Source organism: Rattus norvegicus, chromosome 19 (genome assembly GCF_036323735.1).
Source record: "Rattus norvegicus strain BN/NHsdMcwi chromosome 19, GRCr8, whole genome shotgun sequence".
In the NCBI taxonomy this organism is placed as follows: domain Eukaryota; kingdom Metazoa; phylum Chordata; class Mammalia; order Rodentia; family Muridae; genus Rattus; species Rattus norvegicus.
The window spans coordinates 67,529,170-67,547,772 of NC_086037.1; the positions used below are offsets into that span (position 1 = coordinate 67,529,170).

Sequence of the window (18,603 nt, forward strand, 5' to 3'; positions counted from 1 at the left end):
TGCTCCGGAGCGAGCACATTTTCCCCCTCCCAGAGCTGTACCTGATGGTACGGCCCGGGCGGGGCAAGGCAGAAGCCGCGAAAATTGCGCGAAATCCGCGGGAAGTAGCTTTTTGGCGCCATGGCGCAGAGTCGTGTTACCGATTTCTATGCGTGCCGTCGTCCGGGCCTTGCGATTCCGCGAGCCAAGTCGACCTGTCTCACCCCGAGCCCTGGTGGGCTCGTGGCTCCTGAGTTCACCCGGAGCAGCAGCCGCAAGCGCGTCCGGCCCCACGCCGAACCCGGGAGCGACCAGCCCGCGCCGCCCGCGCGCCGGAGGCTACGGCTACCTGGATTGGTGAGGGACCCTAGAGGACCCTTGGTTAGGGCAGGAGATCCTGGTTATCGGGCGCCGAAGCAGGGGTCTAGGCGCCAAGATAGAGGGAGGAAGAGTCGCGAAGAGGCTAGGCGATCCTTCCCTTCCCTAGACGTGTGCACAGGGCACCTGGGCTTGCTGGGAAGTTGCAACTGGCAGGGGTGATCGTGGTGGTGTGGGTGTTACGCAAAAGATTAGGCTGGAGCTCCTGAAATGGAGAGAGGGCACTGGAGAGTCAAGCCTGGCAGCTGCTTCAAGGGGGGAACAAGCCCAATAGACCAGGTGGATCTTTCTTAACTGCTGCGTCAGGTAAAGCAATAGATAGGCACCCCTTAGCACCTGACTCCTGCCCTCCGGGTCCAGTGAACTGACAAGAGTCTAGTTCTGGCTCTGCAGGCCGAGCAGGTAATCCCCCAACCCCCACCAATTTATTGTTCTGTGTCTTAATCACCAGGATTCTTGTCCCAGTTTCCCAGCTGACCCCAGCTCTCCAGCTGACCCCAGCTCCCCAGCTGACCCCAGCTCCTCCGTTTGCCCATCCCCCGTCTGCCCATCCCCCGTCAAGAGAACAAAGAGTACTACAGTTTCTAGAGGTCCACAGCAGAGCAAGGTGAGGAGGCTGGACTGAGGGTGGGCTGTGGGCAGGGATGTGTGTAACTTGCAGAACTGACAATGCCTATGTCCCCAGGTCCCCTCCCAGGACTCCATCTCCGAGCTCCAGTCCTGCCTGAGGCAGGCACGTAAGTTGGGAGCCCAGGCAAGGGCCCTGAGAGCGAGAGTCCAAGAGAATGTTGTGGAGCCTTCTACCCCAGATACCAAGGAGCCCACAGAACAACCATGGTGAGTCCTGGTGGGCCACGAGGTCCAGGAGAGGACAGGCCTTTGGGAGGCAATGTGGGGTCTGAATGGGTAGATGGCCAAGGGGCCATTTTGCCTAGATATCCCAGTCTCCTCCTCCCTGGCACTTCCCACACCTGAAAGGGACATTGTCACTCCTGCCCCTGGCCCTCTCTAAATACCATGAACAGCTCTGTATTCTGTGCCTGTCTGCAGCTCTGCCTGCCTCTCCAAGCAGAGAGCATTGCTAGTGTGTGTATCATGCTTCCCGTCCCTTTCTGAGGCTGCCCTCACAGGCGGCATTAGGTCTGCTGGCCGCTTTGAGGTTGCGGGTCAAACCGTGTGGTTTGATAGTCTGATGGTAGCGCTCCCCCCTTTTGACAGTGTCGACAAAGCTCCTGCCTACCAGCGCTTCCATGCCCTGGCCCAGCCTGGCCTCCCCGGCCTTGTCCTACCATACAAGTATCAGGTGCTGGCCGAGATGTTCCGCAGCATGGACACCATCGTGAGCATGCTTCACAACCGCTCTGAGACCGTCACCTTTGCTAAAGTCAAGCAAGGGGTTCAGGAGATGATACGCAAGTGAGTGGTGTGGGGGAGGGAGCCTAGCTGCCCGCCGGCCCCCCCACCCCCGTGTCCATCTGCCCCGTCCTTCTCACTCTGCCCTCTCCTGTAGGCGCTTTGAAGAGCGCAATATGGGCCAGATCAAAACCGTGTACCCCGAGTCGTATTCCTTCCGCCAGGAGTGCAACGTCCCCACTTTCAAGGACAGCATCAAGAGATCTGATTACCAGCTCACCATCGAGCCCTTGCTGGGCCAGGGTGAGTCTTTGGCGAGGCCCTGGGTGTTCTCGTTCATCCTTCTTGGGTGAGCTCGAGGTGTTGGTTCCAGGCGGGGTGTTTTGGTTTTTTTTTTTTGTTGTTGTTCTTTTTTTCGGAGCTGGGGACCGAACCCAGGGCCTTGCGCTTCCTAGGTAAGCGCTCTACCACTGAGCTAAATCCCCAGCCCCCCAGGCGGGGTTCTTGATCTCAGTAATGGGCTGGACAGTTGGATGGGCCTGGCCTCACCACGGTTTCTCCTTACAGAGGCTGGTGGTGCCACCCAGCTCACAGCCACGGGTCTCCTGCAGCGCCGGCAAGTCTTCCGGCAGAACCTGGTGGAACGTGTTAAGGAGCATCACAAGGTGAGTGCCCGAGTTTGTGGAGGCAATTAAGGGGCTTCCATCCCCGCTCTAAGTGGACGGTGGTCTTAATTACTCTGCTCCCTATTCAGCCGCTGTTCTGCCCTTAAATACAAAGGTTCCTCTCAGGCCCTTAGTTAGGGTTTTACTGCTGTGAGCAGACACCATGACCAAGGCAAAGGCAACTCTTATAAGGACATTTAATTGGGGCTGGCCTACAGGGTCAGAGGTTCAGTACATTATCATCAAGGTAGGAACATGGCAGCATCCAGGCAGGCGTGGTGCGGGAGGAACTGGGAGTTCTACATCTTTATCTGAAGGCTGCTAGCAGAATACTGACTTCCAGGCAGCTAGGATGAGGGTTTTTTTTTTTTTTTTTGGTTCTTTTTTTCGGAGCTGGGGACCGAACCCAGGGCCTTACACTTCCTAGGTAAGTGCTCTACCACTGAGCTAAATCCCCAACCTAGGATGAGAGTCTTAAAGCTCACACACACTCCAACAAGGCCATACCCACAGTGACACAGCTACTCAAGGCCACACCCAATAGTGCCACTCCCTGGGCGGATCATATACCGAACCCAGGGCCTTGCGGTTGCTAGGCAAGCGCTCTACCACTGAGCTAAATCCCCAACCCCAAAGATGTCTTTCTTGATACCTGGCTGTGTATCTAGACACACAAAAGCTAAGTTGATGGCTAACAATTTGCTAGTTGGAAGTGAAATGGAGTTGCCCAACATTCTTTCCTCCAGGTTTTCCTGGCGTCCTTAAACCCCCCCATGACGGTGCCCGAAGACCAGCTGACACGCTGGCACCCGCGTTTCAATGTGGATGAGGTGCCTGATATTGAGCCGGCCGAACTGCCCCAGCCTCCCGTGACAGAGAAGCTCACTACTGCCCAGGAAGTGTTGGCCCGTGCCCGGAACTTGATGACGCCCAAGGTGAGACTCTTCTGGCCTCAGTTTCAGTCCTTTCTCCTCAGGGAGTATGACAGCCTGACCCCCTTGGGTGGAGGTACCTCCTCAGCTAAGGGCAGAAAGATGTGCTCTGTGGGCACACAAGCAGCTCACCCAGCTGTGTGCATATATGTGTTAGGGGGGAGCCCGTGCAAAGAGCTGCCCTCAGGGCTGAGAAGTTCCTGAACCTTTTGCAACCGCTGACCTGTGCCTACTCTGCAGATGGAGAAGGCGTTGAGTAACCTGGCCCTGCGCTCAGCTGAGCCTGGTAGCCCTGGGACCTCTAGTCCAGCCCTCCCAGCCACTCCACCAGCCACCCCGCCCGCTGCCTCTCCTAGTGCCCTGAAGGGTGTGTCACAAGCACTGCTGGAGCGGGTGAGTCCTGGGTTGTAGGTAGTGGGGCTTGGCGACAGGAAGGGGCCCTTGGTGACCACTTGCTGCTGACCCATCCCTACGCAGATAAGAGCCAAGGAGGTCCAGAAGCAGTTGGCACGGATGACAAGGTGCCCTGAGAAGGAGCTTCGGCTGCAGCGGTTAGAACGTTTGCCAGAGCTGGCCCGTGTGCTGCGCGGTGTCTTCGTGTCTGAGCGGAAGCCGGCGCTCACCATGGAAGTGGTCTGTGCAAGGATGGTAGACAGTTCCCGAGCCGCCCTGAGCCCAGGTTTGTGCAAAGCAAGATAGGGGTGAGGGTGGGTATGGTTGTGCTCCCTGTATTCTTGGCAAGGAGCTGGGCCCATTTCTGACCAGGGTCAGTTGGTCTGCCGTGGTCTTGTTTGGCCCCCCAATTCTGCCACGTGTAAGCCTGCTCACCAGGCTCAGCGCATGGTCTTGCCTCTTTGCTTCTCATTCTCCTGGTGCTTGAACGGTGTCCAGGGACCCCATGGTTCTGCTTGGATCCACTACATAGCAGTGGATAAGCCTTGACGAAGGCCTGGTGTGGGGTATCGGGCGCCTGGCTGGGTGAGTGAGCCGAGTAAGCCACCTTGGCTTAAACCCACAATCCACTTGCGCAGGGGAGATGGAGAAACACCTGTTGCTCCTGGCCGAGTTGCTGCCAGACTGGCTCAGCCTGCACCGCGTTCGCACCGATACCTACGTCAAGCTGGACAAAGCCGCTGACCTGGCTGGCCTCACCGCGAAGCTGGCCCGCCAGGTCCACGCCGAGGGGCTGTGACTTTGAATTCCTTGCCTGATGGCCTGTTTTCTTTCATCGGTAGACAACGCACTTAAGCTTCCCTGTCTGCATCACGGGTCCAAGGAGGGCCTGTCGCCCAGTATGGGCGGCTACGGTGCCCATGGATCTCAAAGTGCTGTTGTTGCAGGGGTTCCTGGGGCCTTGGGGTACCCCAGACTCAGCTATAGGGGACGTAGACTCTGGAGAGTAGGGAATGTTGAATGCCCTTTCCACAAACTGCTCAAGTACTCATCAAGGGCCAGGTGGAAGGTGAGGCCAGCATAGCCTCGGCTCTCCGGGCTTGGGAAAGCTGCGAGAGCTCGGAGCCTTAAGAGTTGCACAGAACTTGGACCTCTGGCCTGATTTCGCAGGACGGTGGTGATCTGAGAGTGAAGTTGGACCTTCTGTAAACATGTGGAGTTTGGTTTCTTTTTAAACCTTCTATACTTACACGGCCCTGCATGTGACTGCTAGTTTTGGCTTTTTAATAAAGTCATGTAAGATTTAAATAAAATACTACTGAGATTAAACTGAATCTGTCACCATAAAATCTCTTTAAATGGTGCCAGGCTGTTGTGCAGTATTTATTTTTCTGAAAGTTTATGTAACTCTGGCTCTTTGAATTATATAGACCAGGGTTGGCTTTGGATTTATGAAGTCTGCCTGCCTCCAAAGCGCTGGGATTAAAGGTGTACCCCACCATGTCCTGCAACAAAATAGGGTTTTGGGGATAGTGACTGAGTTGGGCGTGGTGATGCACACTTTTGGTCCCAGCACTCCAGAGGCAGAGGCAGGTGGATCTCTTAAGTTTGAGGCCCAGCCTGAGCTACAAATCAGGATAGCCGGGGCTGGTTATATTAAGAAACCCTGTCTCTAAAAAGCAACAGAAAAAAGATGGCGGCTGTGGGCCACTGGAAAAGTGAGTTAATGAAGCTGTTAGACTTCCTAGGTAGGCGTCCACCTGTTTGAGGAGGTCCATCCAGAGTGACGCTGAGCCCCCTGTCCCTACAGTGTCACTCTGGAGGCCACGCAATGTGACCCATGCAACAAGGTGAGGAGAGAGGCAGCGTGTATATCAAAGCAGTTTATTGACCTCCAGTAGCACAGCTCTGCTTTACTCGAGGGTGTGGCAAGCGTACAAAATGCAAGGTTCCAGGTGATCCATAGGCATGGCTATCTGCTGACCAATGGAATGCCCTCATTCACGAAAGGGCAGCCGGTAGCTTACAAAGGTCACTTAGGTGCCCTGGGCCCAGCCACTGTGTACTTAATTATCAAGGGGTGTGTCCACCTTGCCAGCTCCTCACTCATACTGCAGGAGAGAGAAGAATGGCACAGGTCCCAGCTTCTCCCTGCCCTTCAGGGAGGTCAGCTCCACCAGGCTCACACACTCCACCACCTCAGCCCGCAGCTGGCTCAGCAGCTCACAGGCTGCACACATGGTTCCTGGGGCAAGGGGACAAGGAAGGAGAAGGTGTTAAAGCGCTTTGCTGAGTCAGCACCCCGGACAGGGCCTGACCCTTTGAAACCAGTTTACGTCTTGGGGTAGTCCTTACCTCCAGTGGCCAGGAGATCATCCACAATGACCACTTTCTGCCCCGGTTCTAAGGCATCTTTCTGGATTTCCAGCTCAGCCTGCAGACAGGAAGTAGTGTAAGAGAGAGTCTAGGTGCGGACAAGTGGCTACTGGACCTCTCCCTAGCCTCTAGTGTTTCCTGGTGGTGTAAACCTGGCCCGATGTCCCAACCTCTCCGGGCACCCACTTTTACTCCTAGACACTGGCAGCAGTGGTTTGACCCTGCCCTTCCTCCACCCACGGCTTGCTTACCTTCCCATACTCTAGAGAATAGGAGGCTGATACAGTGGGGCCTGGTAGCTTCCCGCGCTTACGGATGAGCACACAGCCCACCCCCAGCTCCTGAGCAAGGGAAGGGCCAAACAGGAAGCCCCTGGAGTCCAGACCTGTTAGGGTAAGGAGAGAAGGGTGTTGGAGGGGAGCCCAGAGGCATAGGGATCTCCAGGCCAGGGATGGAGAGGTCAACATTGGCTAGGAACACTAGGCCTTGCTGACTATAGCTAGAATGTTGATGGCTACTGGGTAGTATCTTAGCCGTGGGGATCTTACCTGCCTTCTTTACAGCTCAGGGTCACCTATGGTGGCTCTTGCCATCTGTCAAATGCAGCATCTGCCCATGAGCACTTTCTCTAACAGGCCATTTCCAGGAAGCCTGGACCCTAATTTCTACAGCATGGTCAGGGGGTACCAATAGGAAGTGAAGTGGGCAAAAGGACTGTGGTCCCTGAGCACTTGTGAGGGCCACTCTGTTCTCTGGGGTGTTCACCTCCCTCTGGACACTCCTGGTGGACATTCAGCTACCCCAGGGTGTTTCTGAATCTCAGTCACAGAGCCTGGTGTGCACATGTTTAGCACAAGCTTGTGCAGGGGAACAAGAGAAAGGTGCTCTGGTGTAGTCTTGGGGGAAAAGCAGCCCCTGAGGCTACCAGGTTTGAGGTCTGCCCAGGCACGCCCCAGACTGCCGAATTTAACATCTAGCTCATCCCAGAGGCCTAAGCAAGGATGTCCGTCATCTGGAGGTTCCTGGGCCTCACTCAAAGGTCCTCTCAAAGCACACATGTGCGCCTCCCAGCCTGCTGTCAGGGTTCTGGCCAGCCTTGTACCCTAAAAGAGGAAGGACTGGTTCTGGGCACAAGGACAGAGCAGAGTTCATCTCTAGGAGGATTAAGCAGGGAGGGCAGATGCCTTAGGGTACCTAGCAGGAGAGCGAGCCTCTGTAGTCATCCAGGATGAACAAGACCCCAAGGCAGGGAGGAACCAAAGGTCAGAGGTTGAAGGAAAAAGGGATGGGTGTGGGGTAGACTATAGGTGACACGAAGGGGAAAAGGGTTGTGGGTCTGGACCCTGGGGACAAGCACGGCCTAGTAAGGCCACTCGCCTGCGATGTAGTCGATCTTGCCGCCGTGCGTGGACTTCAGGTGACCGGCCAGGAGGCGGATGGAAGCTCGGAAGGAGTCCGGATCTTTCAAGAGGGGCGAGATATCCCTGGGAACAAGGACAGGAGAGTGACCCGCGTGTGGCCGGGCAGAGGCCCCGCAAGATCCCCGAGACTGCCCACGCGCCTGCGCCTGGGGCTGAGAGTACGGCGTCAACGCCTCGCGGGCTCCTGACCGCACCTGAACAGCACGCCCGGGATGGGGAAGTCCGGGAAGCTGCGGATGCGCCGCGCCACCAGCTGCAACTCAGATTCGGACATGGCCGCATGCATGTAAGAGGAAGGGAGGAGGTGGGTGTCTGCAGGCCAGGGGCAAGTCAATCCGGGAAACAAGGGCGGGGCGTCCCCCGATGGGCGGGGCTCCTGGGTCCAAAGAGGGCAAGCACGAGGGGCGGGATGGGCGGGGCCGGCAGAGAGGCGTGGCCTCTGCGAGGTTGGGTGTGTGGCCTCAGTCAGGAAGTAATACATTTACTCCAATCCTGTGTGACATCAAAGGAAAACCTGGGGTTAAATTTCTTTTTTTTTTAAGATTTTATTTATTCATTTTATATATGACGAGTACACTGTAGCTGCTGCCTTCAGACACAGCAGAAGAGGGCATCGGATCTCGTTACAGATGGTTGTGAGCCACCATGTGGTTGCTGGGATTTGAACTCATGACCTTTGGAAGAGCAGTCAGTGCTCTTAACCGCTGAGCCATCTCTCCAGCCCCGGGGTTAAATTTCTTGAGCTGCCTAAACACAAGCATCCCTACCTCAAAGATAGATGGGTGGAAAGGGGATGGGCGTCCTGTCATCACCCTTTTCTTTGGTTTTGCCTCCCCCACGCCTTTCCAGTCAGGCTTTCCCCGGGGCCAGCCGTCTGGACCTGAGGGAGCAGGGACCGGTCTTGCCCAGGTCCCCTGGCATGGTTTGGCCTCGCGTCCCTTCGCTCCGTGTACTGTGCTCCGGCGCGCAGTGCGAGGGGCCTGAGATTCGTCCCTGCTTTCCTGGAATTAGCCAGGAAGGGAGTTTAATGGATACTCTCAGGTCTATAAGTGGAAGTGCATTGTGTATGGGCTAGAGTGGGAGTGCGGGAGAAGGAATCAGGGTCGCATGGCGGGGTAAGGAATGCATACTCTGAAGCCACAGATACTCCTGTGCATTGCAACAGAATGCGTCCTCGTTTTGGGGTGGGGACCATAAGATCCAGATAGCCAGAGACAGAACGGAGATCTACCTTCCTAGCACGGTACCTGAGTCTACAGGTAATGGTGTGGAAGACCGTCCTCTTGCGTATAATAGCCATTATCATCTTCAGGGCAGTTGTGATTACTCAAAGGACACCCTGCAGATTGACCTATGCTTCATCAATGGAGGTGTGGGGAAGGTCCAGTGGCTTCTAACCAGTGCTTCCCGGACCCTCCCTGTGAGCGGCAGTTCTTCCATCCGAGGTGATCTGTGGAGGCACTGGAGTATATGTGCAGGGGGGACGGCTAACTGAAGGGAGCCTCTGTTAGAGGGAGCTTGTCATCCATTCTGGGCTGAGACTTTTCAGTCGGGCGATGGAGCTGCTTTGGGGGTCATTCCTGTTCTTGTAAGCAATGAACTCATTGGATGAAATGGTTCCTTTAGGCGGCCATTGGAATCTTATCTGGAGCACATGTTTCTGTCTCCCCAGGGAACGTTCATGCCATAGGTACACGGACATCTAACACAGTCTCCCATCATAATCTCTAGTGTAAAAACCAGGATAGGTGGCCATGATGGCACAGGCCTTTAATCCCAGTGCTCGACGAGGAGGAGGCAGGCAGATCTCTGAGTTCAAGGCCAGCCTATTCCACAGAGTAAGTTCCAGAAGAGCCAGGGCTACACAGAGAGACCTTGTATTAAAACAAACAAGCAGACAACCAACCCCCAAACAAAACTGAGGCTCCGGGGCTGGGGATTTAGCTCAGTGGTAGAGCGCTTACCTAGGAAGCGCAAGGACCTGGGTTCGGTCCCCAGCTCCGAAAAAAAGAACCAAAAAAAAAACAAAAAACCAAAAAAAAAAAAAAAAACCTGAGGCTCCCTCCTGTTCCTTATTCTCACTCAATCTCTTCACCCTCAGTTCCCAACCTTACAGCTCAGCTTTGGCACTGCAGCTGTTGCCCAGATGTGCAAACCTGTTCATGGTGGACAGCTCCCACGAGCCTTCAGAGATAGGATGAGGAGGTTATGTGGAGCACATGACTGGCAGGTGGCAGGTATAGAAGTGGCCCCACAGGGGCTGGGGATTTAGCTCAGTGGTAGAGCGCTTGCCTAGGAAGTGCAAGGCCCTGGGTTCGGTCCCCAGCTCCGAAAAAAAGAACCAAAAAAAAAAAAAAAAAAAGAAGTGGCCCCACAGTGCACTGAGCCAGGGCCAGAAATTTAGGATATCGTTTTCCTATCTCCATGGGGTGGTGACAGCATCGCCTTGACTGGAAAATGTGCTCCTTGTCTTTTGTTTGTAACCAGTGGGAAAAGAGGCAGGGTGGCTCAGGGGGTTGGCCGCCTGGGGCTGAGGACGGATGGCCAGGAAGATGGTGGCTCCTTGGCATCACGCTGAAACCCTCACTTTTGTCTACAAGGTTGAAATGTATGCAGGGACAGTGAGGTGGCAAAGTGACAGCGCTTCAGACACCGGGCTGGAACACGCATGGTGACCAAGGCCACCGGGGCAGGAGAGCCTCTTCTTTTTCAGTATCCAGTTGGCAAGAAGGGCCACAGTGCCAGAGAACGGACTCCAGGGTCGGGGCTCCGGGAGGGGCAGTCTTGGAGCCTTGTTACTGGTTGCAGGGGCCGCCCATCCAGTGATGGGAGGGCAAGGGCAGCTGGTGGCTTCCATCCATCCGTCCCCAGGCAGAGGCCTTCCGGGCTCCTGTGGGGGCGGGCTGGCTGTCTGGCGATCTCGGTCTTGGCTAATGGGCCCAGAAACACTTCTCGGGGACAGACTCAGGAGGTGTCAGACACTTCCCTAGTTTTTCACAGCCTGGAGGCGCCCAATTCTGGAAAATGAAGTTTAAGAGAGTGAACTACAGTAATTTATTCAGACTTTTCTGGTCTGGGCATAGTTAACATGACGACGTGGACCTCCCGCCCCACCCGCCCACTTGGCTGCAGCTCGGAGATAATCCTATCTCCCTGCCTTCCGGGATCCTAGGAATGAGGAGCCCCAGGACCGGCTTTAAACAGCAGCGCTGGCTCTGCAGGAAAGGGGGTGGGTGGGGCTGCACCCTAGGAAGCCGAGCACAGTAAGCCGAGCCTTGGGGCAGAACTTCCCCGAACAGCCTGCATCTCAGCCAGCTTCCAAGTGGGGGAGGCTGGGGAAAAGAGGCCGCCACACCACAGTCTAGGAGTTAGACAGATTCCCTGGTAGTCGGGAAGACCGGCCATGTCTAGGTCACAAAGGAGCTGAATTTCCAAGTGGCCGGCCTGACTTCTTTTTCATCCTCCTGACTTGAGACAGAAGCTTGCTAGCTTTAGATGAAGGTTTTGGTCTCCCAGCAGCAGACCCCTGCTGGTGGATGGGCTCAGTGAGTTCAAGGCCCGCTCAGGACATGACAGGCACAGCTCCGGGTCAATCAACCGTCCTAGCTTCCTTCAAACTGACCAACTCTAAATTATTGAAGAAAAATGTTCCCGGGACTTTAAAATCTTTCTTCTGTGTGTCTGCTGCACATGTGTCTCCTTGCCCCCAAGAAGTGCCTTTCCTCAGCTGCCGATTCTGCATGGTCCTTGCGATTTCTCCGCTGCTGCCTCTGCCCCTTGCACTCCAGGTTTTTCCTGCCTTTTAATTATTTAACTGGCAGAGAAAGTGAACCTGATCAAAGCTTGCTAGCCACTCAATGGACTAAGCCTGTGCTAAGTGGGCTGCAGCCTGGATGGGAACAGCAATGCCCCACAGTGGGGACGCTCAGGCTCCTGAGGCCCCAGAAACCCAGCAATCTAAGAAGGAGCCCCTGATCTACCACTGCTGGTTACAGCTCAGCATACAGTGTGGGACTGTCCCCTGAGCCAAACTGCTGCTGTTGTCACAAAAAGGTCGTCACAGCTTGGATTGTTGACTATTGACTCTTCTCAAGGAGGACCATGGAACTCTAGTCAGATTGTGCGGCCATTCCTCCTAGTCCCTAATTCCAGGCAGCCTTGGGGAGGGGCGAGAGTATGCAGGTGGGGAAGGAAAAGGGAAGGGAATCGACTGGCTACAGATCCTGGTTCCAGCATGGGTGATTTAAGTGCCATGCTTCGGCCTGTAACTCTTCACTCACTATGGCATAAGAAAGTCTATAAATTCTTTAGTTCCCCAGAGTGAACATTGGTAAATTGTACCTCTGTTGGCTACCGGGACCTCAGGAGGAGGGTAGATGTTTACATCTCCCCGCGGGAAGGTTTACAATTAACGAGCAATACAGGCAGCAGTCAGAATGCAGTGAAGCTATTCCCCACTGGGACCCTCTGAGGTGGGTGCTATGCCCACCTCAGTCCTGACCAAGGCTACTCACCCTCCAACAATCCTCAGTGTTCAGAGGATGCTGTATATTTTCCCTCCCATACTGCATGTGTACGGGGAGCCGAGGTGTCCTCAAAACTGGATGAGACGGACGCCTAGCATGGGCAGTAGTAGTAGCCAAGCACAGGCAAGCCCCAGCACACACACGTCACTCACCATGACAGCCTGGTTACACACATTGAGCTGGGGCTGTCCAGGGACCAAAGACTTTTGGTGTTGCTGGATGACCTGGGTGGTCCTGCTGAGGGCATCCTGGTACTCATTGCTGGTGAACCTGCAGAGAAGGCAGCTTTGGTTACAAGGCTGTCCTGCCCAGGGCCAATCAGCTCCTAGAAGGCAGCTCGGGAGGCTCACAGACATTCTAGGACATGAAGTGGTCTAACCTGGGAAGCCTGAGCCCTTGAGGCCTGCTAGAGGTGGGAAGAGCAAAGACAGCAGTCTGAAGCCGGAATGGGCTATGGGCTCCCACCTTGAGCCTTCCTGGACAGCTAGCTGTCTGCACTGTGGACAGCTCTCTTGTTGTCAGACTCTGTCAGGAGGGGGGCATGGGGACCCGGGAAGCTGAGCTGTGGCCAAAAGGCCTCCTGGTACTGCCAATGTGACCTGTGTGTGAAGGGAACCCGGGGAGTGTGGCTTGGAGAATCAGGGTCCCGATGACGATGACTGGGGCCTCTGTGGGAACTGCCACAGCAGCAGGTACTAATTTGAAACATATCTGCCTATGACACTTGGTTTCTCCTTAGCAAGCACTGTCTTATGTTCAGAGGCGGGAACAGGCAGAGAGGAGATAATGCCCATGACCCTGAGGCTCCAGCACAGGCACGTGTGATATTTTGATTAATTTTTCACTAAGAAGATGTGTTTTTGTTCTTTTGAGACAGGTTTCTCTCTGTAGCCCTGGCTGTCTTAGAACTCACTGTGTAGACCAGGCTGGCCTCGAACTCACAGAGATCCGTCTGCCTCTGCCTCCTGAGTGCTGGGATTAGAAGACACATTAACGGATGCAGTTGGCATATGTTCACCTCTCTACTGTCGCCAACTGTGGTACCACCATGAAGTTGCAAGGACATCTATGCCGATCAAATCTTTCTGTCATTTTAAATCGTGTCACTGTTGCCTACACTATATGTCCTCAGGGAACTATAAATGAAAACCTGTAGGCTTCTACATCCCTTGGGAACAAGTCTGTACCTAGAAAGCATGGGGAGGACTGGAGGAGCCAAGGTCCCCACCCTAGGAGGTGTTTATTGCTAAGGGGAAGATGGCAGCCCACACCTTTAAAGCCAGTACTCAAGAGACAGAGGCAGGTCAATTTCTGTGAGTTTGAGACCAACCTTGTCTACATAGTGAGCTTCAGGCCAGGGCTACATACTGAGACCCTTTCTCGAAAAATAAAAATAAAAATAAATGTAATGTTAAATTTCCCTCCCAGAGAAGACCGATTAAATATTTTTTTTTCTGGAGGTGTTAGGGATGGAGGCACTCAGCAAACACTCTACACTGAGCTACATACCCAGTCTGTCCTGTCTTGTCCCAACCTGTGTACCTCCCTGACCATGCTGATGTCCACCCGAATACCTGTGTCATAGCCATCGGCTGGACTGTCAGGGAGCCTTTAGCTGAGCGTCAAGCACTCAGCCCACTCTCTGTGACGATGGCTCAGCGGATGCACACCACTGATGCACACAATGGAGTAGAGAGGGTAGAGCCTGGGCTGTGTGCATGCCGAGCTCAGGCTGCAGGCAGGTCTCAGGCATCTGCAACTTGGGCTCTGACAGGCCTTTCAGGGAGAGAATTCTGCATGCAAGTCCTTAGATTTCTTCATGTCTCAGGAGGACTCATTAGAAGTCGGCCATATGCCCGTTATCCTGTAAGTTCCCCACCATGATTGTAACGCCAAGGGGCCTGAAGGCCTTCGGTGCTTAGGCCACTCTGCCCTTATGCTGGGGTTGGCTGCTCCCCGATAGTTCTGGGTCCACTTCTAGCACTGCAGCCTCCTAGGAAGGGGACTTAGGTTCCTGAGAACCAGCTATGTCCTAGTCTAGCCCCCGAAGATTTCAACAGGCACAGATAGAGTAGCTTTGAGACACACATAGGACGGGAGCACATGATGAATTCCTTGTTGGTCTAGTTGGATCTTCAGAAGCTAGCCTCTCTGCTCACCCCACCCCCCAGCCCTATGTGGTGCCTCCTTATGCTTGTCTGTGAGGGCCCTTCTCCCTGTGTGCTACTATGTTCATGGTCTGTTGTTACCTTCAAGACAAGTCTTGGGCATTTCAAACTCTCTGTAGGTTCTGTGGTCAAATATATCTGTCGTCCTATGGACTGTGTTCCAAGGCTCCCAGTCTGTGACTATCACCTCAGTATTTGAGAGACTCAATGCAGGGAAGCAAGAGGCAGGTACAGTTTTACATAGTGTCTTCATGGGGATGTTCTCTCCAGAAATTCACCTCTGTCTTTCCTTATGCCCCGTCTTGGGAGAGGCATGCTCTCAGGCGAGGGAGGAAGTGGATTTAGGGCAGGGAGTGGAACTCACAGCCTACAGAGTCTGGCTACCTCTAGGAAGTGACAGGCCTGGGGCAGAGGCATCTGGGATGAGCAATTCCCCAAGGACCCAAACTGCTGAGTACCAGCTAGATGTCCTCAATGAAGCTGGCATCACTAAGAGGCACTATGGACTTTGGGCATGAGGCCAGTGGTGGCAAATCACACACACACTATCTCAAAGGACAGCCCTGCCTATCAACCCTGCAGACTACCACCCCATGCCACCAGAGCTCCTTTGGTTGGTGGCAACATTTACGTTCTAGTGGGCCTTGAGGAAATACCAGTCTCTGCCCAAGGGAAGGGAAAGGAAGCTCTACACAGCCACAGCCTGGTGGCTAGAAGGTTAACGCACTGAAGTTCTAGAGGATCTGAGAGGCACGTTCCTGCCTGGCCCAGCCTCTTGGCTTATCTCTGCCTTGTCCTAAGGTGTCTCTCCCCCTTGGTGTCTGTGTCCCTTCTTCTCTCAGAATAATGTCCCACCCCTATCCTGGATGACCTCACTGTCATCTTGATCTTAACGGTACCTGTAAGACCATATTTCCAAAAGCGTGTCTTCTGAAGTGCTGAAGACACACAGGTACCCATGCAAGATTTAGGAGCAACCTCGGGGACCTTTCTATTGTCTCAAAGCCCTCTCTGTCTCCCGTTAGCAAGTCATGGGCTGTCACTGAGCAGAAGAAGGCTGTGTTTTCCAACCTGGCAGAAAGGCTATGGGACACAGGACTTGTATTCCAGGACCCAAGGCACTTGCCATCCTGCTAGGGGAGCCGTGTCAGTCTCCTGGGGAGGGTGAGAATGAATTAGACTCCAGTCAGCTGAGGACTGTTAGGAGCTGGACTTTGGTGGACATGATGCCAGTCACTGGTCGTGGGTACAGGGACCTTTGAGTCTCGCTGTGAATAGGGGAAGGGGGGTGCTCTTGAACCCTGCAGCGGCCATTTAACTCACCGTCACTGGTCATAGTGGTATAGCCAGGCACAGTGACTTCGTCTGAAGCACTTTACTCCAGAATCTGGGGTCGAGTCCTTGAGTATCCCCACCCTCAGTCTTTCCCTCCTATTGGTCTCATGGCTGGTTGGTGTGGATGGATGGATCCTGTGCCTGGCTCCCTAGCTCTTGCCCTCAGCCATCCCTGAACGTAGCTTAGAGTATAGAATCCATTGCTGGGGTTGTCAGAGAACTGGACCCAGAAGGGGTAGGGATAAGAGGCACCCAGGAAGAGAGCAAGGCAGCCATCGTCTAAGGTGAAGATGGCGGTTTCTGGGAGCCGGTAGGCTCTACGTCAGCCTTGGTTGGGTTCCATGACCGTATCTTTCGTTACCTCACAAAGGCATACATGCCCTGTGAGAGCAGAGGAGTAACTCCATGGAAGACAGAGCACCCAGGTGTGGTTCTCACCTTTGGCCTGTCTGGCCAGTGTCTCTTCTGCAGTGTGGAGACCCTGCCCCTGCCTCACCTGAGTGGGAATCTCTCCCCTGGGTCACGTCCCAGGTGGAAGATCAGGGGTAGCTCCGTGTGCTCTTCCTGGGTGTGGGTTGTGACTCCTGAAACATTCTGCCCGGGGCAGAAGTCAATGCCCTGTAATGAGAGGCACAGAGAGCCAGTGAGCGTCCCGGAGCCAGAAGCCCATGCTGCAGAGACACCCATAGTTCAGCTTCTCTCACACACACCCATACTGCACTGTTCACTGGGGAGTGGGCATGAGTCAGGCAGAGTATGGCTACCTCCGGGCTGAGGAGGAAAGCTTCAGGCAGCTCACTCTGGGTGTCTCCCTAAGTTTCCTTTATAATGGTCTGAGCAGCAGGCTGTAATCTCAGCACTTGGGAGGAGATAGAAGTAGGGATGTCATGAGCTTGGAGTCAGCCTGGGCTACACAAGAGACCCTGCCTCAAAACAGATGAAACAGTCTCCTGTCTAGGGCTTTGATTTTGACCAATGGTGTGCAGAGAAGAGCTCCGAGAGCACCTTAAAGCCCTCTCAGTGTGTGGCCAGGGAGAAAAGTGGGCCTCTCAGAAAGCGATGAGTCACTAGACCAGACAGGAAGACGAGTCTTTTGCTTGAAAGCTGAGAGCATAGACCCAGAGCTAAACATGGGAGCTAAGAGCAAGGGACAAAACAGTCGTGAACGGGCTCCAGAGAAGGGCACAGGCTGTGTAATCATGACCACTGCATTCAGAGTACAGGGTGAAGGCTGACACACACTCAGGCCACACGGAGCCAGTCCCTGAAGCTTCTTCTCGGAGAGCTTGGGCTGCGGCTACCTCTCCGGGGGAGCAGCCTGATTCCATTACTGTTGTTCCTGTGTACAAGCTTATCCTTTGCCCTTGACCTCCCCTAGCAGATCTCTCTGCTTACTACTTGGGGTGGACAGGTGTAGGGATGGAGAACGCCCCTAGTCCTGCCTCCAAATGTCCCAGACGGGAGATGTGACTCAAGTGCTCTAGTGTCAGCCAGCTGGTCAATGAGAGACCTCACTGTAGGGTTTGTTTACATTTGATGTGCAGTGCAGTTCACTAAGCGAATGTCTGTGACACCCAGTATAGCACCCCTGTGATGGACAACTGGCCGGTGTAGCAGTTTACAGTCTGTAAAGCAGGGAGGTCATAGACTACAGAGTCCCATTTGCACTGAGCTACAGAGCCAAGCTGGGGACTGGAAGGACAGGTTACGCTACAGTCAGAGTGGGTTCCAGAATCTAGGCCTCCTGGAGGTCCCGCCAGAGGACAAACAGGCAGCACACAGCAGGGAACCGCCACAGTTAGGTGGTGAAAATACCAAACAGTTAATGGGTAAGTCTGGATGGAACTCGTAAATTATAATTTGGATGCAAATCAAATAAGCTATTTAATTAAGATCCCGCTAATTGGTCTAGGGTTTCTCTTACAGCTGCTGTTGTCTGAGTGCCTCACCCTCAGGGCACTGCAGGAAAGTCACGTCTTATCTTCCCCACAGAGCTGGACTCAGGCCTGACTATGGATCCACGGTGGAATGGGGTCAGGCAGGCTGCTAGAAATCACATGCTGATTGAGGGACATGACCCTCAGGTCGTCTCACTCTCCTGGGAGATGAGAGCTCAGGGGTAGCAGCTGAGGCCTCTATCTTAGGTCTGAAGCTAGAACCTGAGGCTGTTAAGACAACACCAGGAATCCAGGAGTGAAGGCCAAAGACCTGGGTGTTTTCTCACACCTTCTCAAGTGCACATCAGCCAGAGCAGACTGTAGCCTTTTGTCTTAAAAAAAAAACCCACCGTTTAACTGGGCCTTAGAGCTGAATCAGACCACGGGACCCAAGGACAGCTGCAGCGTACAAGAAAAAAGTTCGGCTAATGACAACTCTATAGTTCAGGTGACCTCGGCCTCAGTGTTTTCTAACTCTTTAACCAGATGGTCTCTCCTCACACCGTGGATGCTGCCGAGGCCTCCTTCAACATGGGCAGTGTGGTGCGGAACCCTGGACGTGGTTCTGGCTGGCACATCGGTTTGCCCTCCATCAACACCACCACTGATTACAAATGAGTGGAAGAACAGGCTCCCTACTTGTGACATAGGCAGGCTTGACAGGCATGTGGTGAGGGTGGTGGTCAGCGAGTTTACAGCGCACGGGACCCTAGGCACTCAGTAATATAGGGCGGGGCTAGAAGAGGAAGTGCTCTGTATACGAAAGGACTGTGCTCAAGATGGACACCCAGAGAAGGATTGGGTATGGGCAGTGGAGACCAGACTACCAGGCTAATCAGACTCAAGGCAGAGAAGGACAGGAGAGGGCTGGGTGAATCGGTGTCCATGAGGAGCTGCTGCTAGACCTGGCAGTGAGTGGGAGGAAAAGCCCTAGGCCTAGTGACCTCACTGGAACACCAGGTGTCCTCTGTCCCTACAGCCATCTTTTTTTTTTTTTTTTTTTTTTTTTAAGATTTATTTATTTCATGTATGTGAGTACACTGTCACTGTCTTCAGACACACCAGGAGAGGGCATCAGACCTCACTTCAGATGGTTGTGAGCCACCATGTGGTTGCTGGGATTTGAACTCAGGACCTCAG

General features: G+C 54.1%; 3 protein-coding genes across 5 annotated transcripts in view; 1 reads left to right on the plus strand and 2 right to left on the minus strand.

The window, feature by feature from the left end:
- Window positions 1-79: 79 nt before the first annotated feature.
- On the plus strand, window positions 80-5,026 carry Cdt1 (chromatin licensing and DNA replication factor 1). The gene is made up of 10 exons (NM_001106192.1): window positions 80-336; window positions 809-964; window positions 1,043-1,194; window positions 1,576-1,773; window positions 1,868-2,013; window positions 2,278-2,375; window positions 3,122-3,310; window positions 3,548-3,700; window positions 3,785-3,986; window positions 4,339-5,026. Exons 1-10 carry the CDS (start codon window positions 121-123, stop codon window positions 4,497-4,499), a joined length of 1,671 nt encoding a protein of 556 aa, NP_001099662.1. The 5' UTR covers window positions 80-120; the 3' UTR covers window positions 4,500-5,026.
- A 541-nt stretch (window positions 5,027-5,567) lies between these two features.
- Window positions 5,568-7,858, minus strand: Aprt (adenine phosphoribosyl transferase). The gene is made up of 5 exons (NM_001013061.2): window positions 7,692-7,858; window positions 7,454-7,560; window positions 6,328-6,461; window positions 6,056-6,134; window positions 5,568-5,945 (listed from the first exon to the last, which is right to left on the minus strand). The coding sequence occupies exons 1-5, from the start codon at window positions 7,769-7,771 to the stop codon at window positions 5,803-5,805; spliced, it is 543 nt and encodes a 180-aa protein (NP_001013079.1). The 5' UTR covers window positions 7,772-7,858; the 3' UTR covers window positions 5,568-5,802.
- Window positions 7,859-8,005: 147 nt separating this feature from the next.
- The window catches only part of Galns (galactosamine (N-acetyl)-6-sulfatase), a 33,726-nt gene continuing 23,128 nt past the window's right edge, over window positions 8,006-18,603 (minus strand). Inside the window, 3 exon segments of one of the 3 annotated variants that reach the window (NM_001047851.2) lie at window positions 8,006-10,514; window positions 12,176-12,293; window positions 16,023-16,144. In NM_001047851.2, the coding sequence (NP_001041316.1) occupies window positions 10,428-10,514; window positions 12,176-12,293; window positions 16,023-16,144 (327 nt within the window). In that variant the 3' untranslated portion in view covers window positions 8,006-10,427. 3 annotated transcript variants of the gene reach the window in all.

What these genes read in the sequence shown, in the direction of transcription:
- Cdt1 (NM_001106192.1), top strand. Translation starts at nt 121, where the DNA reads ATGGCGCAGAGTCGTGTTACCGATTTCTATGCGTGCCGTCGTCCGGGC. An exon ending in GAGGTCCACAGCAGAGCAAG is followed by an intron (nt 965 to 1,042) that starts GTGAGGAGGCTG and finishes CTATGTCCCCAG; the next exon opens with GTCCCCTCCCAGGACTCCAT. An exon ending in CGAGCCCTTGCTGGGCCAGG is followed by an intron (nt 2,014 to 2,277) that starts GTGAGTCTTTGG and finishes TTCTCCTTACAG; the next exon opens with AGGCTGGTGGTGCCACCCAG.
- Aprt (NM_001013061.2), bottom strand. Translation starts at nt 7,771, where the DNA reads ATGTCCGAATCTGAGTTGCAGCTGGTGGCGCGGCGCATCCGCAGCTTC. An exon ending in ATCCCGGGCGTGCTGTTCAG is followed by an intron (nt 7,561 to 7,691) that starts GTGCGGTCAGGA and finishes CCTTGTTCCCAG; the next exon opens with GGATATCTCGCCCCTCTTGA. An exon ending in ATTCTCTAGAGTATGGGAAG is followed by an intron (nt 6,135 to 6,327) that starts GTAAGCAAGCCG and finishes TCCTGTCTGCAG; the next exon opens with GCTGAGCTGGAAATCCAGAA.